The sequence below is a fragment of the Schistocerca piceifrons genome, chromosome 7, assembly GCF_021461385.2.
Source record: "Schistocerca piceifrons isolate TAMUIC-IGC-003096 chromosome 7, iqSchPice1.1, whole genome shotgun sequence".
Lineage (NCBI taxonomy): Eukaryota > Metazoa > Arthropoda > Insecta > Orthoptera > Acrididae > Schistocerca > Schistocerca piceifrons.
The window spans coordinates 561034155-561061057 of NC_060144.1; the positions used below are offsets into that span (position 1 = coordinate 561034155).

At 45.3% G+C, this 26903-nt stretch overlaps 1 protein-coding gene across 1 annotated transcript in view; it reads left to right on the forward strand.

Annotated features, from left to right (window-relative positions):
- The first annotated feature begins 210 nt into the window (after positions 1 to 210).
- The window catches only part of LOC124709079 (paired box protein Pax-6-like), a 115321-nt gene continuing 88628 nt past the window's right edge, over positions 211 to 26903 (forward strand). Inside the window, exon 1 of the mRNA XM_047240726.1 lies at positions 211 to 496. Coding sequence (XP_047096682.1) covers positions 211 to 496 — 286 coding nt within the window. The remainder of the gene's footprint in view (positions 497 to 26903) is intronic.

Below are 26903 nucleotides of genomic sequence, written 5' to 3' on the forward strand. Positions count from 1 at the left end.
TAATATCTTTTTGTTTTGCCAACGTTTTCTCTTGCTCGGAGGAGTCAACACAGTGGAAGTAGTACCGTGTTGTCATTGGGTTTGGATGATGCGCGCGGGCCCTTTGTATATTTGTGAATGTCTCTGTCTCTCTCTCTCTCTCTCTCTCTCTCTCTGTCTCTGTGTGTGTGTGTGTGTGTGTGTGTGTGTGTGTGTGTGTGTGCGTGCGTAATGGAGCGGGCGGCAGCGGCGCGTCCAATTAGCGGGCAACGCATTCCGGAGCTTCAGCCAGCAGCCACCAGCCGCCAGCTGCCAATCGATGCGCGGGAGGCGGAGGCGGGGGCGGAGGCGGGGGTGGAATGGGCGTGCCGTGCCGTAGGCAGCCGGGCAGGCAAACAGGCACGCCGCGTGCCCGGCGCGCCCCGAACCTGTGACGTGCCTTCCGCAGAGACGTCATCACCGACTCTGCTGGGCGGTCTTCTTGTCTACATTTCAGAACCGTGCACTCCCAAACGCCGTGGGACGGTTAGGAATGGGAAATGTCGACGCCCGCAGAGGAATGGTCCACTTCCTCACTGGACTTTAGCCTTACCCAACGCAATTACACTGAATGCACCTCAGTTGAAAGGAAGAATGTGCTTCTGGAGAGAGAGGTTCCACAGAACATTTCATAATATGCTGCACACTCCTCACACAGATTAGAGCACACACACGAGGACTTCTGCAATGCTGCTGAGGACGAAACAGCGTGGAAATAAATTGGATGGTTTGGCAGACTCGATTTCAAGCACCACCTTGTACCTCAGTACATAAAAATAGCGACAAAATAGACGTGACATGAAACCCAGGACACAACAGTCAACCCGTCAGACACCTCGTGCCCCTTGCACTGGTTATCTATGATGTCGCTGGGAACACGTAAGGGTCTCTTGCGAAATTCCGTGTTGAACAGTGTGCGCTGAAAGGCTTGTTCCGAAACGCTGGAGCCTGCACCAGCATTCTATTCAGTCATCAGATCTGCCATATATCGGCTCTATCCTGACTTACAGAGAGGACAAGCCTCCGACCTCCACGTTTTGTAATTAGGCGTCGACGTCCAATACCTGGTCGCCTGTTTGAGGCTTATACGTCCGTTAACTACTTCCCATAAATCAGGTTATCAACCTTATCACTATAGTCTCTCTGTTAGTAGTGAAATTTTCTAACCGCTCACTGGTTCCACAGCAATGATGATATAGGGGATGATCAGAAACAGTGTGGAAAGCTTGTGTGTTGCAGGATAGACTGCGTTGACAAATAATTGTTGAGAGAAAGATTTGAATGTTGTGCCGTTTCCGAGTTAATTAGCACTGAAGTTAGCCAATCAGGTCGTTTCGTGCGCAAATCCAAGCAGCCTGCAGAGACGTTATAGTCAAACGTCTACTCCGTGTGGTTTCGTAAAACTGAACACGGAAGCGATACAAAGATTGGACATGGGACGAACCCGAGCCAAAGGCTGAGCAGTCTCGTGTGCCGTGGCAACAACTGGCACTAACTGTATCTGGCGGGCCGCTTGAATCTGCGCTTACAATGGCCTGATTGTCTATTTCAATGCTAATTAACTCGGAAACGGCGTAACGTATCGAATTTTTTTCTCAGCAATTATTTCTCGGTACAACCAAGCATGCAACACCCTTAGAAGCTCTTCAGACTGTTTCTGGCCATTGTGTATAAAGTAAGGAAGTTACTTTACATTACAAAATTTATAACGCAGATTTATAGCAAGTTAAGCATCTGCTAATAATTGCTTTCCAGATACTTTATGACGAAGTAATGAAAATTTTTTTTATACCGCTGCCACCTCCGGCCGCAATGGAAGCTGGAACGCCCACTAGTGGGGCGGTAGGGACCAGGTTAACTACCTCTGCCGTAGATGAGCAGGAAGCCAGCGAAACTGACGATGATGACGACGACAACTTCCTTGGGCGTTCGGCACTGGATGTATGTCTGTGGGACGGGCCAGATTCAACTGTTATAATGGGACTCTCAGGTTCAAGTACACGTCACAATTAAGTGACATAAAGACGTCGTTACATGTTGAGAAATGTACGATGGAAACCAATAACGCTAGTCCAGAAGTATGTACAGGCGACCTTTTCAAGTGCTTAACGCACATAGTTAACTCAGTCTGACTCCTCGCTTACATTGCTTCAGCTGTAGACTCATTCATCCAAGAGCGCTATTGCTGGATCTCTTCCGTTCGCTGGAACTTTCGCAACTCTGGTAACCTCTGCCTTGCTTGGCGTTTGAGGGTTTCTATATAAGGCGTTGAGGATGTGTGCTTATAGATGGTATGTGACTGCGTCTATTTTTACTTCCAATTCGCAATCAGTGAGCATCAAACCGGCTGTTTCTCCGTAAAGAATTAACGAAAGCGGTTTGCACTACGCACCTCTGCCAAATTTACAAGGCTTAGCAGCTAACATTCTTACTTGGATGATTTTTCTTTTGGCAACATTTCATAATTCGGTCATTACACGCCAATTGATAGACGTTGAGGAGACAAACCATTATGAGAACCTGCTTAATAGCGTGTTCGTCCACTCTGGAATGCAATACAACAGCGATTCTATGTGGGATGGATTCGACAACTCGTTGCTAGATTTCTAGAGGTGTGAGGTGCCAGATCTCTACGCACAGCTCATCCACGTCCGGTAAATTATGGGCCGGTGGTTTGCAGGCACAGTGCTGGGGTCCAGTAACGTCCCAGATGGGTTTCATTGGGTTCAGACCAGGCAAACGCGATTTCATTATTACGCTCGTCAAAACACTGTAGCAGATTTCTGGCCTTGTGACGCGGAAAGAAGTATGGAGTGATATGCATTTGGTCTGGTCATGTACTCCACATTTGTCTTGGTGCCTTCTATGACTACCACAGGTCCTATGGAAGCCCAGGTGAATGTCCCCCACAGCATACACCTGCCCCCGCCGGGGTGCGTTCGTGGAGCGTTCGAGCAGCCGTTTGCCCCGTTGACGGCGTATCTGGACACACCCATCGATCCGACGTAACAAGAAACATGATTCATCAGACCATGCGACAAGTTTCCATTCATCCACCGTCCAGTCTGTCTCATCTCGTGCCCGTTGCAATCGTTATTTGTGATGTCGTTGGGAACTCGTAAGGGTCGTTTGCTGCGAAATCCCATGTTCAATAATGTACGGTGAATTGTGTGTTCCAAAAACTTTTGCGTGCACCAGCATTGTACTCTGTCGTCATATCTACCACAGATCGTCGCTTATGGAGCTTCACGGAGAGGACAAGCCTCAGACCTCCACGTTTTGTTATGAGGCGTCGGCGTCCAATATCTTATCCCATTCGCGAGGTTTCTCCATACTACAACCACTTCCCATCGATCCCCATGACAACAGCACTCGAACAGCTGAAAAGCTGGAACCATAACAAACTCGTCTTTGTCAAAGAGTGGATTTTCCCGTATGCAACCCGTATCGTCGCAAGATGACTCCTGAACTCGTCTCCGCTCCGCTTACACACTTAACTTACCGCGTTCCTTCCTGCAACACCACCAGGCGATAGCTACTGAATATTGCAGCCCCGATGAAACAGGCTTCATTTGCGATAAGTAAATATGCAGGAAAGTGAGAACTGACCGTACGGTGACGCGGCAGCCATTGGCTCAACGAGGTATTTCGCAGGAATTATGCATAAACGTAAGTTTAAGGATGAAGATGATATTGGTAAAACATCACTCGAATACTAGTAACAAAATAACATATTTTGTCCACAGAGGTAACTTACTTATACACGTTCCAGTCTCATTAATGTGTCAACGCCTATGTTCGACATCAACGTCCAATAAATAACCAACAGACGGCAAGGTGGCAGTACTAGCAGTGGAAAGTAGTAAGGGTGCCGAAGGGACACGCAAAACAGTGCAACCGCTGTCGTAATATGAAAAGCTAAAGATTCAACTGACGTCCAAAAAAGGAGTATTCATTGGCTTTCGGACCAAGGGTGGACTTGTTTCCGAAATGGCTACGTCTGTAAACTGCTCGCGTGGTCAGAGTATACGGTGCATGGCAAAATGGCGCTATCCAAAACCAGCGCCAAAGCAAGTGTGGTGAACCACGGGCCATAGATGAGAGGGGTGAACGATGGCTGGGGAGAGGTGTACGGGCGAAAAGACGTGCAACTGTTGAGCTATTGATCACCCAAATGAACCAAGGGGCAATCAGTAGTGTCTCCTCATCGACCGTTCAGCGAAAGTTGTTGCGTCCACGCACCCACGCAGACTATTGTTCATCGGCGACAAGGCTGGAATTTGTGCCTCATTACCGACATTGGACGTCCAGTGGGAGGCGTCAGGTGGCCTTTGCCGACGGATTAAGTTTCGTGCTCCATCGGACAGATGGCTGTTGGCGAGTATGGCGTGAAACGTTTTTTTCCGCACGATGGCATCTACCAGCAGGACAATGTAACGTGTCACACGGCTCAGGGTGCGTGGTTCCAAAAGCACCAGGACGAGTTTGCCGTACTCCCCTGGCACCCAACTCCCCGAATTTAAACCCAATTGAGAATCTGTGGGACCACCTCGATCGGGCTGTTCACATAATGGATCCTCAACCGAGAAGCAGTGCAGCTGGACACGCCACTGGAGTTGACATCTTCCAGTGGCTCACTGACTTCCTCCTGCACGTCAAGCAACGATCTGCGCTGCGAAAGATGGTTATTCGGGCCTTTGAAAGGTGATCACATTAATGTGACTGGACTGTGTAGCTCAATATATAACAACCTCAAATATGTACAGTGGTATTGAGAGTAACTGAGCCGTCAGTTTAATCAATGTACCGTGTAAGTTCTCTTCTTGGTCGTTAATACTGTCTCTTTCTTTAGAAATTCGGGATATACTGACTTAATACGGCTTACACGATTGCCAGGACAGTTTCGAAACGCACATAGGTCTTGGAATTCCTGAGCTCATCGATGTCATAAAAATAATTGTCTCGTCTGGGATCTCTCCATAGGAAGGGATGCCAAAATATAAATCATCTGGAGACAGCTCTGATCCAAATCGATGGTGCTTGTTATGGTCGTAGTACGACTGTTTTATGTGGGGAAACCATGTTGCTCTCGGTATACTGGTGGGGGATTTTACGTAATGGCGTCCATTTGAGAGTTGGGAAGACAGCCAATTTTTGTCCCCTTTGCGGAGTGCTTGCTTGCTTAATATAGCATCAAATCCTGTGCACGGTGGGACGTTGAATGAGATTGGCCTACAGTTATACATGTTTCGCCATTGATGTCCAACAATTCTAACTGAAGTGCCAGAATGACCGTTAGTCCATATTAATTGAAAACATTTATATTGTCACTTCCATTGACGAATCTATGTGGATTGGAAAGCCGTAGAAATGAGTCATGCTTTTAGGAAAGCATCCTTCCTCGAGAGAATTTGCAATGTAAAGATACTAACTTCCGATGGAAGCTCTTATGTCCAATACGATGGCGTAACCCAAACCTCCCCCTCTCCCCATTGATCTGAGCCACCTGTGAACACTGTGACATGCGTCAGATATCTTCTCAGAGTAAGATGCGAGATTTTTACAGGTGTGATGAATCATGCAGACAAAATGCATCTGTGGCTCACTGGTGGAAGTGGAAAACTGTTTAACTCATCCTCTTGTTTTCATCTTCACTGTAATCTTCGAACAAGTCTAGAATCGGTTCAATAAATGGCTTTAAATACACACCACGCTCCAGATTATTCGGAATAGTGCGAATCCGAAGCTGCGTGGATAACCGGATACACCGATAATCCAAAATACACATGATTTTACCGGAAACTAGTGTTTACTGTACTCACAAAACATCCTACACTTGAAACCTGTTGCATTACCTATACGTTACCTGTCGGAGACAGACAGTGTGTTAACAGAATTACGCTTAAAACTCATTGTATTTCGAATCAGTTCCTTTCAGTTGGATGTCGGGAAATAATGGTCCATTTTTTACATGTTTCTCTTTTTCATTAACTTTTATCCTGACAACAGTTCTTGTTTTCCAGAGAGCCAAAACGTATTTTATCCTCCGTAGTCTAACAATGAATCAACGCATTTCAGTGCACGCTGTGGGTGATAACGGGTTCCTCGAAAGGGTCGTCTTCCATCTCTGTCTCTATCAAACATATTTTGTTCACTGTATCTGCATCACTTACCTGCTCAGATCCCGGTTCATAGGTATAGCTCTTTAACCACTGGCGGATGTTTTCGTTGTGTACGTTTTCTAAAAAAAAAAAAAAAAAAAAACCAATTCTCAAAATGTTTCTGTGGTGAACCACACAGCCTCTAAATTCTTAATAAAATAAAACATCGTCCATAGTAGGCTGTAATGTAGATGATACATATTTTATTTGTGCGATTAGCCAATTTAGATGACGTGTCATTTTCAAGCACATATGTAATGTTATGAATTACGTGTCGTGACTGTCAAAGTACTCTTCCCTACACGTAAAAAATAGACGTTATATTCCGTCTTTACGTTGTCCCGCGTAGTGAAAAAACAATAACTTCAAAATCATGAGATGTATTACATAATATTACACCTGTTCTTGAAAATGACTAGTCGTTGAAAGTAGGTAACCGGAAGATTTAAATAAAGTCTACTACGAACCACTTTTCCTTTTATTTAAAAAAAAACATCCGTTCTCTTTATAGTAGGCAACTCCGCGCGTCTTATTTTATTTCTTCAAAAATCGCCTAATGATGCACGGATAATCCGCACCCGGATAATCGCTAGATTGCTGGATACATACACACAACGAATACTATGAAAAGGAACGAAACTGGGTTAACACGGTCTCTATAAACACACTGATTTAGGGATTTCTATGTCTGAATAAGCAAAACGAAACAAAACAATCCTCGTGTACTGGTCAAAAGACCACTCTGCTATTGAATACTAAAAAGCATTCCTTTCTTATTCGGTACATAAGTATCCTGCCATGTGTCTAGATTCTGATTATTCGTAGTTTCTCTCAAAACATGTTCAAGCGAATACAAAGACTAATTCTTCTCGAACAGGGTATTAATACATTCGTTGTCGAACAGTCGTTACTTTACAACAATTATAAGTGCTGTTTGAATTGTGGAAAAATGTGGACACAATATATGGCATTTCGATGCCTTTTTTATCCAACGTACAGTTTTCGCACGGTTCACATGACCGTGAAACAATCAATAGGAACGAACAGTCCATCACCATTGTGCTTCTCGTTAGTAAAGTCACGAGCAGGGTGGTGGGCGGTGTGTTCATGCGTGCGTGCGTGCGCGCGCGAACTCATTTCTGCAGCAGGCATCCCTAGCAACAACTGATGCTGCTTTGTTTTCAGACATGTCCGCTGTTTAACGATTTTAATTAAACGGAAATCCATTTCGGCTGTGAAAGCATTAATTATCGGAATATTGTGGAGCCATTTATTTGCGAGCCGGAAGCTAATGTGGCGTGTAACGAAGGCGGGGCGGCCTAACCGCCAGCATAGCGGCGGGGCCGGGTGTCCCTGGCCGCGGTTCGCCGCTCGAATCCCGTGACAGGCGCGCCTGTCGCCGCCACTGCTTGCTTCAGTGACATCCGTATTGGACGCCGTTCATTAGGAAATAATGCATCGTCCAGCCAGCTATACTAAGCATGCACAGCTTCTTAAGCGTAAAAGATATCCTTGTTGACTACTACTTACATATACACAGAAGCGCCAAAGAAACTGGTATAGGCATGGGTATTCAAATGCAGAGATAAGTAAACAGGCAGAATACGCCGCTGCGGTCGGCAATGCCTGTGTACGATTGTTGAACAGGGAATAATGTGTCATAACAACATGGACATTCGACTGCTGTCAAATAGTCGTAGCTGGTACAAAGTCGAAAATAACAGATAAGCCTGCTCTTACGTTTTAATATTTGCAGAACTGATGAATTGGCCACTAAACTGTAGGAATGAAACACATGACGCATTTCACGATCAAACACCACCTGAAGCAGTTTCATAAAAACTCAAGAGAGGTGCAGTGAGAGAATATGTACAGAAGGAAAAAACCGATGTCTTAACTTTACTGAAACAGTTTTACGTAATAATTCAAATAATAAAGTTACTGAAACAGTTACATTTTTTTCTTGGCTAGCACCACCAGTTCCAAGAATTTATTCTCATTTATAAGTTATGTCGGAGTTTACATCGTTTTTGAACATGACGTAATCTCCCATAGTATTTGAAAATGAGAATACGTTATCGAAACACATTGTGTTACGCAAAAGAAAACGTGGCTAGTGAAGTAACTTCATAATTTGAATCATTATTGACCAGTTGCAGACAATTAAGGAAGATTATTTGTGACAGATGGAATTAAATTTCTGCTCACACAAACAAAATGTTTTGGTTCAAGAGTGAACTACATGTCCTGCTGACACGAACATATGAAAGTGCGCGTCAAAGATGTACACTATATGACGCAGAAACGATGCACTGCAAGGATATTACATATAAGGTCGCTGCTGCTTTACGAGTGCAAGAAAATTTATAAATTTAATAAGGATAAGAAAAGCAAAAAGGTACGTGCTATGACCTACTTTTGGCTGCACTTCGCCATCTTTAATCTAAAGGGTACAGCAGCCTAGACCCATTATGAAGTGTTGATTGTTTTCCGCCAAATATCAAGCTACCTGGTAGTAGGGCCGATGAATTCCCCAGTTGTAAATGAATGGTATGGTGGTTTCCAGTTGCAGTATTTGCCTTAAAAGCAGGGAAAACTTGCCGAAAATATTGATCAGAAGTAGAGAATTGGAACTATTTTAATTTATTCCTACGTCACAGTTGTCGCATTTCCCACATAAAAATAAAAAAGGCGTGTGTATTTGGGAGGGTGAGGGGGTGGGGGAGATGGGGCACGTGGAACTGTTCTTGGGTAGTACTAGCGAAGTTTTTCTTTTATTATTTCTCCTTTGTGTGTGTGGAATAGCGAGTTCATCTTATTTTCATAGTTTGATAGGCAATACATGTTTAGAGGATGCGTTGCATTAGCTTATGTTCACATGGCGACGACTGTACCATAAAGTATTCACTGCCATGTGCAACTTTCGTTTGCATAACGTCGTTTTTGAGAAGGAGCTGTCTGCAAGAATGGTAATTAAAAAACCGCTGCAACCTAACCAGTAACAGATCAAAAGATATTTTGCATGGAAGTCACGCTCTCATGGAACGTATGTACACCAAATAATCGCGAAAGTCACATAAAACTACGTAAATATATGACATATTGAAAAAATATATTTGAGAGTAGAAGCACAATGTCAACTTGCAAGCTAGAAAATTTACAGTGTACGAAAGTGTGAAGTGAAATTTTTTTCTAAGAGAACGCTAATTCAATAAATGCATAATCAATAAATTTAGAGGCACTTAGTAAAATAGATAAAGCGTAGCCGAGCTGTCAATGTAAGTGACAAAAAAAAAATATCGAGATGATTAACAGCAGCGTAAATAGTGTAAGAGAATCACAACTACACGATTGTGACAGAAGTATTTTTAATTCTCTGGGTGTTGTGTGATGTCCTTAGGTTAGTTAGGTTTAAGTAGTTCTAAGTTCTAGGGGACTGATGACCGTAGATGTTAAGTCGCATAGTGCTCAGAGCCATTTGAACCATTTTTAATTCTAAATCTGCACCAGTAGGAACCGAGAGTCTTAATGTAATAATGAGAAAGAATCGAAATTTGAAATTTATCAGGAAAGGACTCGAGCAGTTGAGAGCTTGATTCAGACTGGAAGGTACAAGCAGTGAGAGAGTGGCTCCATGGACTGCTAACACTGCTCTGCTCTTGTGTTTAGTGCACTCCCCACATATCCTAACACTGTCTAGGTTTTCTTTCTATCGTGTTCCGTTACTTTAGGATTATACAGCAGTATGTGGCTAGTAGGCCTTCAATTAGTAACAAGAGTTGAAATTGGTAGTAGATTCAATTTCCTTAACATTTTAATCGTATTCGTATCATTTAATTACGTCTCACAAATGATTTTGCCTGTTAAATGGCGAATACTTTAATTGAACAGAACAGTACATATTGCTTCATGTTTAAGATGGCCTTGTACCAAAACATAATTTTTTGCCGTTATGTGCCTGCTAACAGTTATAGAGTGACGATAACTACATGAATAAATGGGCAACAAATATTTTCACGAGGTTGCTCATCTTCGATAGACTTTTTCCAAGCAGCTTGTTTGACGTAACATGGACACCAGTTATACTTCCTGAACAGCACAAGTTATCAATACAAGGTTTTCGACGAGTTTATAGTGAAGTCCGCTGTACTTTTAACGCGTATGACATTGAAACAACTTTTACGAAACAATGCGAAAGCGATGAGTAGGTTGCTTTTTTCGTATCACAAGTTCTTTAACGATAGAAATATTGAAGCAACTATACTTTTCAATGGATTTTATGCGCTGTTTCATTCTGCAGTGGAGTGCGCGGCGATGCGAAACTTTCTGGCAGATTAAAACTGTGAGCCGACCCGACACTCGAACTCGGTCCACAGTTCGCGTCTCTATCTGGTACACGTATTTAATCTGCCAGGAAGTTTCAGTACATACTTTTCTTGTCCTTGTTCAGTATTTACGCCAATATTACTGCTGTCTGCCGCTTTTCCACTTTCATTTGTGCCTGTATATATACAACATTGACGGACATGGGGTCCCCTCTCACTATGAGACTGTTACAGGGACATATTAGCAGCAGGAGGTCTCCAAGATGCCGCAAGTTCTCATAATATTTTTTACCACGAGGGCTGCTGAAATGGACTTCGGTTCAAAACAAGCTCAGTCTGACTAATAAAAGCTTATAGTGCAGCCGCATGTGTCTGAAGATGGTGTCAATTAAACAGTTTTAGTAGTGTTTGCCAGCTCTCAAAAAAGGGAGTACAGTGATACAAGGCTTGGCTTATTTCTGGATTCATCCTTGTCGTAGACATAGCGGGAAAATGTTCTAAAAGTGCAGGTCGAAGATGCAGTCAAGCCACTGAAAATAATGTACCTGCTGATTTTTTTAAAAAAAGATAAATGAACACCCACCATTCGACTTTATTGTTGTTTATTTAATTACGACCTAGGTTTCGGCCTTTTATGCCATTTTCAAGTGATTGAGTTTATGTCATTAACATATACTGCAGGACATCAAGCTCAAAACTGACCACAAAATAAGAAAAATATTGGCTCGCCACGAAATGTCAGATGTAAAAATCACCATCTTGTAAAAAGATCAGTAAATAGTAGTGGTAGTACGTCATATTTAGTGAACACACTATTATTTACTGATCTTTTTACAAGTTGGTGATTTTTACGCCTGACATTTCGTGGGGAGCCAATATTTTTCTTAATTTATGGCCAATTTTGAGCTTGATGCCCTGCAATGTATATTAATGACACAAATTCAATCACTTGAAAATGGCCTAAAAGGTCGAAACCTAGCTCGTAAATACAAATGGAGGTGTGTTCATTTAAAAATTATTGTATAACTGTTCCTCAGCAACATCAAAAGCTGTTTTAAAAAATTGGGTTCTTTTATTTTTCAGCGGAAAAAAAAATTATTTTCTCACACAGCCAAATGTTGCTGAAACAATGTCTGTGGCTGAATATGAAACGATGAAAGCAATAACTTAGTAACTACACTTTACCTTCATTGGGCTTGAAGAGATTTGAAACTTTAGTGTTATCTTCTTAGAAATTTTATTTCATCAGAATAATTCTCAGAAACGCAGTTCTGAGGTGAAAACTGCATAGGTCACTAGAACAATGTTGCTGTGGTCTTTAGTACACAGACTGGTTTAATGCATGTGTTGGAACCTGCTTACTCTACAACATTTACGCCCCACACTCCCCTCTATTACCAAATTACTTGATGACTCAGGGCGTGTCTAGTCAACCGATTCCTTCCGTCAGTCAAGCTGTGCCATAAATTTATTTTCTGCCTAATTCGATTACAATTTTCAGCATTTTTCTATAACAAAACATTTCAAAAGATTGTATGCTCTTTTTGTCTGAACTGTTTATCGCCTATCCACATTTCACATCGATGTAAAGCTGTAGAAGTACAATAACTTTCAGATAGTGTTTTCTAGCACTTAAATTCGTGTTCGTTGGTAACAAATTTCTGTTTTTGAGAAAGGCTTTCCTTGATGTTGGCAGCCTCGACCCATATGTTCTCTACTTTTGGTGCCTAAGCAGCAAAACTCATAATCCAGTTCCCTGAGCATCACGTAACTTTGATCAAATACATTGCATTACCCATCTTTTTACTTTTATTAATATTCATATTACAACCTCTCCTGAAGATCTCTCCGTTTCATGTTACTGCTCTTCTAAGTCCTTAGACTAGAATTACAGTGTCATCGGCAAACCTGAAAGTTTGTATTTCACTTCCAGAACTTTAGTTTCCTTCAATACAGAATGTAGACTGGAGCAAATCGATGGACATGTAACAGCGTTCGAGAGCTGTGCTGCCAGATAACTAGAGAGGCCGCGATCTTCAACTGTAGATGGACCTGAACCTGCACAGACCTTGGCTAATAAATAGTCCAAATCCAATTGTGAGTTACTCTGTCGCAGGCAACAAGCCACGAAGGATCAAGGTGTGGCATTTGTCTGTCTGGTTCGTGTATAGGGCTGTACGTACTTTATGATAGACACCTGGCATGTCATTCTAATACCTCGACTGTTTTGCGCATATTGCATAGTCTTCATGTGACAGAGTGGTGTTGGCATTGTGTGATATAGCTACTGCCCGCTTTTATAGATGCGAGGATGCCAATATATATTGCCGAAACTAGTACTCTAATCCAGTAATTGTGTTTACATAGCCATCTTGGCAAATAAATTGATTTTCAAAACGAGACTACAAATACAGTAAATAAAGTTTAGTGACTGGGTACGGAGTTGTTGCTTTAACATAAGCGGATGTTATATTCTGCATCTACATTTATACTACGCAAGCCACCCAACGGCGTGTGGCGGAGGGCACTTTACGTGCCACTGTCATTACCTCCCTTTCCTGTTGCAGTCGCGTATGGTTCGCGGGAAGAACGACTGCCGGAAAGCCTCCGTGCGCGCTCGATTCTCTCTAATTTTACACTCGTGATCTTCTCGGGAGGTATAAGTAGGGGGAAGCAATATATTCGATACCTCATCCAGAAACTCACCCTCTCGAAACCTGGACAGCAAGCTGCACCACGATGCAGAGCGCCTCTCTTGCAGAGTCTGCCACTTGAGTTTGCTAAACATCTCCGTAACGCTATCACGCTTACCAAATAACCCTGTGACGAAACGCGCCGCTCTTCTTTGGATCTTCTCTATCTCCTCTGTCAACCCGACCTGGTACGGATCCCACACTGATGAGCAATACTCAAGCATAGAGCGAACAAGTGTTTTTTTTGTAAGCCACCACCTTTGTTGATGGACTACATTTTCTAAGGACTCTCCCAATGAATCTCGACCTGGCACCCGCCTTACCAACAATTAATTTTCATATGATCATTCTACTTCAAATCGTTCCGTACGCATACTCCCAGGTATTTTACTGAAGTAACTGCCACCAGTGTTTGTTCCGCTATCATATACAATGAAGGATCTTTCTTTCTATGTATTCGCAATACATTACATTTGTCTATGTTAAGGGTCAGTTGCCACTCTCTGCACCAAGTGCCTATCCGCTGCAGATCTTCCTGCATTTCGCTGCAATTTTCTAATGCTTCAACTTTTCTGTATACTACAGAACCAAACTATTCAGTTCTTTGTGAATTTTGTATGCGAAGAAGATAGTTTCCGTGACTCGAATCGTAAATAACGTCTCGATGTTCTGTGGGAATATTGAGGAAACGAACGGCCCCAAAACTCATCCGTGAGGGACACCCACGTTTGACCTTGAATTTATCCCTGACGAAGAATCTTCCTCGAGTACAGCGTACTGTAGTAACAATTTCTCCAGTCGGTGACACAGAGGGAGAGATACGAGGCTGTTTTAGTGGCGGAGCGGGCAGGCGGCAGGGTGAGTGAGCTGCGCTTTGCGCGCAGGGAGGCTGCAGGCGCTGCGCCGGCGACCCCTCCCGTGGCGGCCCCTCGGCCCGCGACGCCGCCAGCACTTCTTTTGTTCCGATATTGAAATAGAATCGTTTGGGTGTAAATAATTTGCTTTGGGTTCCCCGCGCGGGGCGGCGCGGCGGCGGCGCTCGCAACTGACAAGTTATTAGCCGGCAGCCGAGACACCCCTACCGCTAAACCGGCCCACGGGATGCCGACACAGTTCCTCGAAGGAGCGGCCGCCATTCTGCGCGGCGTTTAGCGCACAAAGCAGCGGGACGCCGGAACAGCTGCCCGTCATACGTCTGCCCCGCGGGCCGTGTTACGCACCGTAACAGCTAGAAAATCAACCTGCATTCGGCGGACCCAAATACGAGTACAAGTACCTCAATAGCTATAATTTTTTAAGGTTCCTGCGCCTCTTCGTGGCGTAATAACTGCCCGTTCGGCTCCGACGACGAGCTCTTGCTTAGGAGTCGGAGTCGGATCAATCCATATAGCGAAATGGTGCAGCGGTAATGTAGCGTACTCGAACTCGCGGGGACCTCGGTTCAAATCCCCCTCTAGTCACTCAGACCTGCAATGAGGCCTTACATTTTCTCCATACTTACAGCATTTGAAGATCAGTTCCCAAACATCGGTTTCCATAGCAGTACGTCTACTTTTCAAAATCTCTCGATGAATTCGCCTTTCGAGACTTCCAAGCGATATTTAGCAGAAAAAATTTCGAGATTTCTAACAGGGCGACTACATGGTGTTTGTGTAGCGTTATTGTCTTGTAATCGCGAACATGCTGATCCGATTTTAAGTGGACGTATTTTTTTTTTTTTTTTTACTTTTATCTGAACTGTACATCTATCATTAAATGATATCCTGATTTTAAAAGTTGGATCATAATTTTCTAATAAAAATAACATCTGTTTTTAACTACTGACAGCATGAAAATGGAAGTACTCAGAATAAATTTTATTAAAAATAGTGATTCAGTATTTGTTAGTTAACAATTCAATTCAATAACGAATGTAGAACTGAAATAAAAGAAGAAAATTTGCGTCTACCGAGAATCGAACCATCAACATTGCGATTACAAGGCAGGCTCCTGGCGTATCTAGCAGAAAGTTCGAAAATTTTTTTGCTTGATTGTATGATATTTTCTGAAGAGGTGTTTCGGGACCACCATACCATTTACTTAACCATTTGAGTACCGATGATTTCTGCCTGTAACCGCTATTTTGTTACTTTTTTCCAAGTACTAGTGTCTTTCGCATGAAACCACAGATGCTATTACCAGACAGACACATCTAGTGGTACACTGAGTTACTTCTTTTACGTATGCTGTGTACTGTAACAGTCACAGCGTCCAAAGCAACAGTAGGCGCTGGGATTATGCTATGCGATTGTCGGAGATTATGACATAACGTTTTCATTTTTTATAGTGCTGGTATTGAGGAGATCACTGACAGTGAAAGTAGGTATATCTAAAAACACTGTAACGTAAATTTGAGTCTGTACTAGTGCTGCTATGAGTGGTTTGGAAATGAAACCACTATGTACTTTTGATGTAAATTTATTTAATTTTAGGACCACTGTTGGTTGTTATTTAGGACTATAATTTGTTTTAGGCATTACGCGTCCGAGATGCGGGGTGTATCGAGCAGAAACGCGAAACTGCTTTCAAATATATTTCACGAAGTGAGGAGCAGCTGAATCTGTGTTGTCCCAATGTTTGCAAAGTGAAACCAAAACTTGAAGACAATTGATTGTTTACTTTTTGCCAATTTCTTCTTGTATTCGTTGCTTACTATGATTATAAAGGTCAATTTTTTGAAAAATTATAAAATTAACTATGTTTCTATTATTGGGACTCAAAAAGTTAAACGAGGGTGGAGAATGTTCCGTGAGGCCGGTGCACTAGTTGAACCGTCGTTTAGCCGTGGCGAGGATTCAATCCTGAAGGAAGATTAGAGTTTAACATCCCGTCGACAATGAGGTCATTAGAGACAGGATTGAACCCGGGCTTAGCTCACCTCCCTACTGGGTGTAAACGATAACTGTTACAGCGTATCACAGTGGGGAAGGTAAAGTCGAGACGAACGACTTGCTATATGACACTTGTGGTCTGTCAAGCCGGAAAACCATCTCAGATCGGGCTACGAAAGCTACCCAATCCACAGCACATTAGTGCTGACGCAGATTTTCAATATCCCCTCGCCCTCTAACGCCACACGCTTAGTCGGCCTTAACTGTTCATTACTTTTTCTCGCTAAAATTGTAACAGCGTCAAGTTAACAATTAAATCGTTTTGCTTCTCTGGCCTTCTTACCACGACGCTATTGTGCTTGTAACAGTTAGCTTTAGATCGAATTGCAAACATAATTAGATTTTGCATAAAGTTTACAAACTTCGTTTTTCTTTCATTACCCCGTCTATTGCAAAAAAATTGTTCAAATGGCTCTAAGAACTATGGCACTTAACATCATCAGTCTCCAAGACTTAGAACTACTTAAACCTAACCAACCTAAGGACATCACACACATCCATGCCCGAGGCAGGATTCGAACCTGCGACCGTAGCAGCAGCGCAGTTCCGGACTGAAGCGCCTATAACGGCTCGGCCACAACGGCCGGCTTGTATATTGCAAGCTAGTACGTTGCGCGTTAAGCCAGTCGAGAAGAATCTACCAAATTTAAACTAGTTTCACTAAATCGCTCAAGGCAAATATAGCGCGTACTTCAATACGAAATGCTTTTAATAATTTCCATAACGAAACTCTGTCTCGAAATCTGGCAGAAAACCCAAAGAGATTCTGGTCATACATAAAGCACAGCAGTGGCAAGACGCAATCAATACCTTCACTGCGCGATAACAACGGTGAAGTCACTGGTGACAGTGGCACTAAAGCAGAGTTATTAAACACGGTTTTCCGAAACTCCTCCACCAAAGAAAACGAAGTAAATATTCCCAAATTCCAATCAAGAACAACTGCCAAGATGAGGGACATAGAAGCAGATATCCTCGGTGTCGCAAAGCAGCTTAAATCACTTAATAAAGGATAGGCTTCTGGTCCACATTGTATACCAGTCCGGTTCCTCTCAGAGTATGCTGATACAATAGCTCCATATTTAGAAACTATATACAACCGCTCCCTCACAGAAAGATCCGTATCTAAAGACTGGAAAATTGCACTGGTCACACCAACACCCAAAAAGGGAAGCATCAGTTTTCTCCTCCGATTGCGAAAACATTCTGTTGGCACCCAACTACATAGGGAGTAATAATCATCACGATAAATAAGAGAAATCAGGGCTCGCACAGAAACATTTGAGTGCTCTTTTTTTTCCACGCGCCGTTCGAGAGTGGAACGGTAGAGAGACAGCTTGAAAGTGGTTCATTGAACCCCCTGCCAGGCTTTTTATTGTGAATAGCAGAGTAATCACGTAGATGCAGATGTAGGTCTCTTTACCATGTATCCAAAATAACATAAAACAAAAATCAGAGGATAATAGTCCAATAATAGGTCAGTCGAAATTGTTCAACACTTAAGTTCCATTTTTCCAGCTTTTTTTATGAAGCAAGACTCGGTAATTACTCGTACTACGAAATATTCACAGTACGGATTTCGGCGCTTTATTATGAGTATACGTATGTGGCATGAATATTCATTGAGAAATATTTCGTACAAAGCTAAAGCAAGTAGTTCTAAACTTCAACAACGATCAACTTAACTTTACCAAAATATAAGTACATTTCACTGCACAATATGATTGACTGAATATGAAGTTTTAAAACAAGGTACTGGTAGAGTGGAGATTCCTGCAGGAGGAGGAGGGAGGAGGGGGGATGAGGACGAGAGGCAAATTTTACTCTAAAAAAAGTACGTCATATGACTTGCAAATAACAATATGTGAATATTCAGTTTAGTGCCATGACCCACTTCGGCTTATTTGGACTTTAAAAAATTTTCAGAAGATTCTGCCGCCAACTGCTCCTCCAGTTAACGATTTGCCCCACACCATACCGCACTGCCGCCGGGTATCACTCTCCCCTGAATGAAATAAAAACACACTCGCCTTTGAGAATCGGGAGTGCCGATACAATTTCGCGAGATTCATGATAAGACCCCGCCCTTTAAACGAAGCTTTATCGAACCATGTGCGTCATCTCTTAAGAAATTTGACAAGTGCCGAAAGTGACGCAAAGAACACTCTTTCTGGCGCCCAAAAGAGTTTTCGACATGTTCCATCGTTTTCGGTTTCTGAACATTTAAAAGTCTTTTAGTCAATCAGCACTCTTTCGTTGCTGCCACTTCCGGACTCAACGCTCTTCCCCAGAAGGACATGCCATCCTGTGTTTACATTTATCAATTAAGGGCCGCATTTCTTTTTATTTTCAATGCATTTATTTCTACTATATCTTCCAATCGTTTATCATGGTCATCTATGACAGAAATAATATTGTTATATAAATAAATAAACCGACAATGCAGCGTTGTTGTCACTGATAAATGAAAATGACAAATACCATCTCCTCAGTGTGTTTCGACTTTGACAAAACAATTGCATAACCTCTGACCCGCACGTTAGTTCACGTAAAACATCCCTACTTTCTAAAATTTATTTATTGTTATTTCATGAAGACCCGCCCTCTTGAGTCACTATTGAAGGTAATTTGACACAAAAGACGTATTACAATTCTTTATTGTTAGTTAGGTTAGGCTAGGTTAGCGTTTGTTTTAAAGTCCCGTCGACAACGAGGTCATTAGAGACGGAGCGCAAGCTCGGGTTAGGGAAGGATGGAGAAGGAAATCAGCCGTGCCCTTTCATAGGAACCATCCCGGCATTTGCCTGAAACGATTTAAGGAAATCACGGAAAACCTAAATCAGGATGGCTGGAGACGGGATTGAACCGTCGTCCTCAGGATGCGAGTCCAGTGTGCTAACCACTGCGCCACCTCGCTCGGTCTTTATTGTTCAAATTACAATTATAAAGTTATTTCTAGCAAAACAAAATGTTTAAAATAACGTAATGAGTAGAATAAAATGAAAAGACAGGAAAAGAAAATGTTTTAAGCACACAACCATATAATGATAAAAAAACTAACCCCATCTATGTACTACTATTCTACATGGTTGCCTCGCAAAGAGTTAATTTTGCCAGTCCATTATCGTGCAGTCTAGCCTATGCAACTGCACTATTTGTAATTTACATGCATGGTACCGTCCTGCCGTTATGCTGCGGTCGCAGGTTCGAATCCTGCCTCGGGCATGGATGTGTGTGATGTCCTTAGGCTAGTTAGGTTTAAGTAGTTCCAAGTTCTAGGGTACTGATGACCACAGATGTTGAGTCCCATAGTGCTCAGAGCCATTTGAGCCTGCCGTTATGTATCTCAGCACTACTCGAGTTTCTATATGTACGTACAAGTTATTGCTATTCTAAATCTAAATTTTAACACTATTTGTGTATCACTATAGAAAAGAATTAAATACGCGCTGGTAGTATTTCATATACATGTTATAAAGTCCCTCGTCACTGTGTGCCGGACCGAGACTCGAACTCGGGACCTTTGCCTTTCGCGGGCAAGTGTTGTACCAACTGAGCTACCCAAGCACGACTCACGCCCCGTCCTCACAGCTTTACTTCTGCCAGTACCTCGTCTCCTACCTTCCAAACTTTACAGAAGCTATCCTGCGAATCTTGCAGAAAGCGTAAGTCGTGCTTGGGTAGCTCAGATGGCAGAGCACTTGGCCGCGAAAGGCAAAGGTCCCGAGTTCGAGTCTCGGTCCGGCACACAGTTTTATTCTGCCAGGAAGTTTCATATCAGCGCACACTCCGCTGCAGAGTGAAAATCTCATTCTGGATACCACAAATTCTCCTAGATTTTGTAAGTGCTTTCCAAATTCACTGCCATTTGTTTATCTTTCAGAGGTTTAAGCTGTTTTCGTCAGTGATTTTGGGAATGGTGATTTTGCAGACGCTGTTTATATACCCCACGTCGTAGCTGGTACGATGCACGAATATTCATGACAGGTCTGTCGACTGGACGTACTGCAAGATCCATAAACAGCTTTCGGCAGGCGTAGTCCGAATACTGCCAGTGGCAGCAGCCTGGTGTGTGTGTGTGTGTGTGTGTGTGTGTGTGTGTGTGTGTGTCACGCGCATCGGCCCGGCGCTGTGTGGGGGGTTCCCCTGAGCGGACGGCATGACTCGCCGGCGCGGCCAGTGGTTGAAGCGCGCGTCGCGCCCACAAAGGCCGCCTAATCCCGGATTACACGTCTTGCCGCGGGCCGTGTGAAGTGCTAATACAGCAGACAGCCGCCACAGCCCGCCCCGCAAGTGACGCTGCCCGAGCATCTCGTCCTTCACAGATATCCGTCGCGAAAGCCCGACGCGGGAGCTGATGCACGTAATATAGGATCGAGAGAGATGCCGCAGACGTTAACGTGTTTCGTAGGAATGGAGTTGGAAGCCGTCCGGCAGCCCTGATAAAGTTTTCCATCATTTTCCTAAATCATTTCAAGCGACAGCTGCGATGATTCCTTGAGTGAAACCACAGTCGGTTCCTTTCCCTGTCATCTTTCAAGTGACTAATCGTCCCATACCTAATGGCTTTAAGGTAACCGGGACGTAATTTCTAACCACTCTTCACATTTATGAAAGTTTGAAAGTTTTCTGCTTCGTTCATAACCATAACTGTTTGGCGTGAGGTATTTCAGCAGCAACATGCGGAAACTCATATTTGCGATTTCAGTCTTTCTCGCCGTATTCCACTGATGAATCCTTCTCGGGTTATCAACCGAGTGGTGGCGTCGTCTTGTCGCAACGTTTCAACGAGTTTCGTACCCATCATCTTCTGGCGAAGTGTCGGGATGCTGTCTGCTCTCATCTGTTACTTTCCCCTCTTTGCGGAAGTGTGAGGGGGAGTTTGTAGCATTTCGGCTTTTACTCCCCTGTGAACGTGTGTGTGTGATTTTTCTATAGGTTTTTGGTGTCTGTGATTTGTGATGATTGTTGTGAGTGAGTCTGGTACTTGCCTGAGGTAGGCGAAAAGATTGGTGTTATATGGGAAGGAACTGGATTAGGGATTGGGTATTGGGATTTTCTCTTCGACTTAATCGTCGAATATCGTCATAGGGCGCTTATGCTTATCGCGGGACATGTCATACCGACCTAGGGAGTGGATGAGCGCGTTTCCGGATCTGGAAGAACCCTCATAGAAGGCCCTTGCCAGATCCTGGAACCGCTCTCTCAGGAGTGGGATTTCGGCTGCGGCGTGCAAGTCGTCTGTGGGGAATCCAAGAGGTAAGTGTAGTGCCCTTCTGAGGGCGCGGTTCTGCAGCCTCTGGAGTTTGTCCAGGTGCTGCTTTGCCGCGTATCCCCAGACAGGGCACGCATACTCCATTACTGGCCGGATCAGGGCCTGGTAAACATTTACAGCTACTGGGCAGGGAAGGGAGCTGGTTGTGTTCAGGATAGGGTATAGGATGGACATTCTGGCGCAGGCCTTCCTGTGGACCTCGTCTATGTGGGGTTTCCACGTAAGACGAGAGTCCAAGGTTACGCCAAGGTACTTGGCGGTTCTGCGCCAGGGGAGTTGGTTTCCATTAAGGTGAAGGTGGGGGGGGGGGGGGGGGGTGACGTAGAGGAGGTTCGCGCCTTCCGAGCCTGCGGGTAATCAGCATTGCCTGCGTCTTCTCAGAGTTGATGGTGATGCGCCAGCGACGGGCCCAGGTTTCCGTGTCATCTAAAACCTTTTGTAGCCTACGGATGACCAGGTCCTTATTCGCGTTTCTCGTGTAGAAGGCTGTATCGTCGGCGTACTGTGCAGTGTGCACCAGGGGGGCCGTTGGAGTGTCCGCAGTGTACAAACTGTACAATACTGGCCCCAGGACCGATCCCTGTGGCACCCCAGCACGAATACGCCTTCTGGTGGAGGTGGCAGTTTCTACTTTGACGGAGAAAGTCCTATTCGTGAGATAGCTCTTGATCAGCTGAACTATGCTCCCGGGAAACCCTTGTGTGTATAACTTGTAGAGTAGCCCTCTATGCCATACTGAATCAAAGGCTTTGGCTACGTCTAGTAGCACTATCCCGCAGTAGCCTCTGTGGTTGAAGCCCTCTGTGGCTGCTTCATCCATTCTCATGACCTGTTGTGGGGCAGAGTGGTTCTGTCGGAAGCCAAATTGGAAATCCGGCAGAATTTGCTCTCTGGTAATATGTTCTCGTATGGGTCTTAGCAGGAGGCGCTCATAGATCTTGCTGAGAGTTGGCAAGAGGCTAATCGGCCTGTAGTGCTGCGGGAATAGAGGGTCTTTCCCTGGTTTGTGTATCGCGACCACTTCCGCATGTTTCCAGCAAGCTGGGAAAACACGGGATCGAGTAATCTCGTTGAGGACGTTCGTGAGATGTGTGATTGCTGTGGGTGGGAGTTTTTTGACTAACTGATTAGTGACACTGTCGTGCCCTGCTGCCTTTTTTGTAGGGAGGGACCTGATTACTCTTGCCACGTCCTCGGGGGCAAAAAGTATGGTTTCGTCCTCTGGGTCCTAGACAGTCAGTTGATGACTGACTACCTCTTCATGCTCTTCATCCTGGGGTTCTGCCGCTTGGAACTGCTTCTCGAAGGAGTCGGCGAGAGCGTTGGCCTTTCCAGCATGGCTGTAGACCAGTCCCCGCTCGCCATGCAGTGGCGGCATCCTAGCGCGTCGTTTTGTAAACTGTTTGGTCGCTTGCCATAGTGTATGATCGTCTACTTTGAGAGCTGTGAGGCGGTTTTGCCATTGCTGGTTTCTGTGCTCATTGAGCGCTACCTTCAGTTCTCTCTGTAGACGATTGAGCAGCCTCCTGGGGGCCTGGTTTCTGGTGATCTTCCACTCTTTTGCCACTTTGTTCTTATGTCGAATTTGAGCTAGCAAGTGTTCCGGGAGCTGTATTTGCGGCGGCGGGCCATCCCTTTGTGGAGGGGTGGCTTCTTCCGCTGGCTGCAGGATGGTGCCTGTTAGGTCTTGTAGCGCTTTTTCTACTGTTTCACCAGTAGGTGGCGGAGCGCGAGCGATATCAGAGGCGACAGTTTCTCGGTATCGCTCTCAGTCAGTACGTTTGTACGACGTCTGGTACCGTGGGAGTGCTACCCATTCTCCCACATCGACCTCCAGAATCACTGGGTTCTGGTCGGAGGACATTCTGTTGATTGTCCTTGCGGCCACAAACCCTGCGATCCTCCTAGTGAGAGCAATATCTATCACGTCGGGCCTACCTCCATTTTTTGGAAAATGTGTGGGCTCGACTGGACCCCATGTTTCGAAGTGGTGGGTGCGCGCTAGTTGTTGCAGTTTGGCGCCTGCTCTGGAGGTTACTCCAGAATTCCAATCAGGATGTTTGGCATTGAAGTCTCCCCCTATTATGAGTTTGCCTTCAATTTGCCCTAGAGCAGCTATGTCTCCCTCATCTATCTGGTCATGTGGGGATCGGTAGACTGCAACAATTGTTAGGGGTCCAGTGGCAGTGGTTACTTCCACCGCCACTGCTTCGATTTTGTTGGTAGCTGGTAAGAATACCTGGTGGTGGGGGATCCCTCTTTTTACATATATGGCCACTCCTCCGCCTTGGGTTGGCCTGTCTTTACGGTAGTTTCCGGGCCGTTGGTGTATCTGCAGTGTACAGACTGTACAAGACGGGCCCCAGGACCGATCCCTGTGGCACCCCAGCTCGAAAGATATCGGGATGCTGTGTTCTGCATATCTATATAGCTGCTTGGCCGTCGTCCGCTACTGTAGGCCGGCCAATCACGTTCCTCCGGAAGGGGGTACTGCATCGGTGGCGGAGGGGGGGGATGGGGGACCCGGTGGCTATCCAATCTGTCTGCGGACGCCGCTGCCTTCAGATCGGAGCGTTCCTGACGTATTCTATCAATTGTGGGATTCCACGCTGCACTGAGCTAAAAACCGCCATCCCTGTTTACTAAATTGTTTTGCAGACGTATCTCCACTGCTCTTTGAAGATTGAGTCTTAGAAACCGTTAGCGCTGCACAGCTTCTTCGTTTTTTCGATTTCGTAGGTGTGTCCCTCGGTAATGCTATGTTCTGCCGCCGCGGACTTGTCTGCTTGTTCTAGTCGTACGTTCCTCATGTGTTCAGTACAGCGCTGGGAGATACATCGTTGTGTCTGCCCGATATATTCCATCCCACATTCGCACTCAATACTGTAAATGCCCGGCGTCTGCAACCCCAGCTGGTCTTTGGTTGAGCCAAGTATATCTTTGACTTTTTTCGGTGAGCGAAAGATGCACGTTCTTTCGTCCTTCATTAATATTCTTGCGATCTTGGCTGTCGGCGGTCCAGCAAACGGCAGAAACGCCACACGTTTTGCTTTGTCTTTTCTGGTTTCTCCTCCCGCCTCTTGTCTGCACGCAAGGCGTGTCTTATTTGTGTCTCGGTGTAGCCGTTCTTTCGGAAGGTTTCCCGCAGATGTGCTAACTCACGCGGCAAACTCTCGCTGTCACAGGTCGACCTGGCTCTTTGTGCTAAGGTGTTGAGTACTGAGTTACGTTGTGCTGGATGGTGGCAGCTCCGAGCATTCAGATATAAGTCCGTGTGCGCCTTCTTCCTGTAGACACTCGGACTCGCTGAGCGGCAGTCAAGGGTTGAACATCTGTTCCTCTAACTCGCGCACTGTCAGCCATAGGCCCCCACTTGCGCGAGTGACAAAGCAGGAGAATCTCCGGCTTTGGTTTTACTAAGGACTCGGCGGAATTTCAGTACAGGTCTGCAGTAAGCAATTACGGCGGGCAGGATATTTTGTTAAGCGACGCCCGACAGCAGAATTGTCGCGTCTCTTTTCTTTTTGCGGGATGTCGAACTCCAGTGGTGCCTTGGAGTCGAAACGGTCTACCGATGTCGACAGAAGGCGCGTCTTGTTGTCGCCATTGGCCTCGTCTCCGGCCGTTTTGGGTGCCCTAGCTGCCGCAGAGTCAGGCTCTGCTCCCCCCAAGGTTAGGTTCAAATGGTTCAAATGGCTCTGAGCACTATGGGACTTAACATCTAAGGTCATCAGTCCCCTAGAACTTAGAACTAGTTAAACCTAACTAACCTAAGGACACCACACACATCCATGCCCGACGCAGGATTCGAACCTGCGACCGTAGCGGTCACGCGCTTCCAGACCGAAGCGCCCAAGGTTAGGGAAATTGTTGAGCAGGACCTGGAAGCCGGCCGCCGAACCGAAGAGGTTTCCGCCGCCGCCGTCCAGACCTCCGCGTCCACCAGTGCAATAGGGCCAGCAATGCAGCGGGGCCACCTAACGGTGACAACGATAGCCGTAAGTGGCACCCCCTTGGCAGCAGCCCCCTATTCCGTTCCAGACATTTCTAATAACACAGGAAATGCGATTATACACAAAACGCCAACAGCTTCGCCGGCCGGAGTGGCCGAGAGGTTCTAGGCGCTTCAGTCTGGAACCGCGCGACCGCTACGGTCGCAGGTTCGAATCCTGCCTCGGGCATGGATGTGTGTGATGTCCTGGAGGTTAGTTAGGTTTAAGTAGTTCTAAGTTCTAGGGGACTGATGACCTCAGCTGTTAAGTCCCATAGTGCTCAGAGCCATTTGAACCATTTGAACCAACAGCTTCATACGTAGTCAGTACTTGCGATCCCACCCCTCTTCCCCTTGTCCTATGTCCGCTCCTGCTTGTCAACGCCACCAACCACCTACCAGACTACATCGCACCCTGAGTAAAGGCAAGCTGACTACCCGGCTGCCGATCGAAATCCTCTCCAAACCCACCGCCTCGACCCAGCCCTCTACCCGATCCAAATACATTAAATCATCCCCACACAAGTCCTCTTCATCCAAACAGCGGAGTGCAAAGAAGGACCGCAAGGACAAGCACCCTAAGAGCAGGAAACGTTCCACAACCACTTCCTCACCCTCTGAGGAGCCTGCGCTCCCTGACAGCAGAGGGAACCAAGAAACCATCGCCCTGGAAGGGAACCACGTAAACGGGCAGGGTTCGGATGGTTTCGCGTTGGCGAAGAAAACCTTTCGCCAGCCGAGGCTTCCGGCGGCCCGGGGAGTGGAACACACCCCGAACAGGTTTCAGGCGACGGCTGATGAGCCAGGACAACACAAAACAACACTATAGAAACACTAACACAGAAACAAGTCATCCACCAACTCCCTCAGATTGTCGCAGAATTTCCTCAGAATTACGAGGAACTCTTCGAGTTGCTAAAAACAGAAATCGGGGGAGGCAGTTTCGAGGCGAAACCTGCCGGTGGTGACAAAATAAAAATATCACTACACGCATTAGAAGACTACAATACAGTCAAAATACTTTTCACTAACAAAAACATACCCCACTACATGTTCCCCACTACGAAAACACGAAACAAGAATATCGTTATCAGAGACCTCCCAAGACGACTGTTCCCCAGGCAATCAAAACAGACTTGACTGCCCAGGGGTATGTCGTCAAGGCCGTGCAGCAGATGGGCAAAGTGGAAAGCATGTGGCCACTTTTCCAGATCACACTGCCAGACATCTCACTGACCAAAAGGGAGATTAAGATGGCCCTGGCTGTGCCTGTCACCACCGAACCACTCCGCCGAAAAAACAACACGGTGCAGTGCTTCAGGTGTCAGAGCCTAAATCACATTGCCGCACCCTGCACCGTGGCGATAAGGCGCAGAAAGTACACTGAGGCCCATGCCACGACGTCGTGCACACTAAAACCTTCGCAGCCACAAATAAGGTGCGCACTGTGTGGCGAAACTCACACAGCGTGTTACCAAGGTTGTGAGGTCCACAAAAGACAATTGCAGCA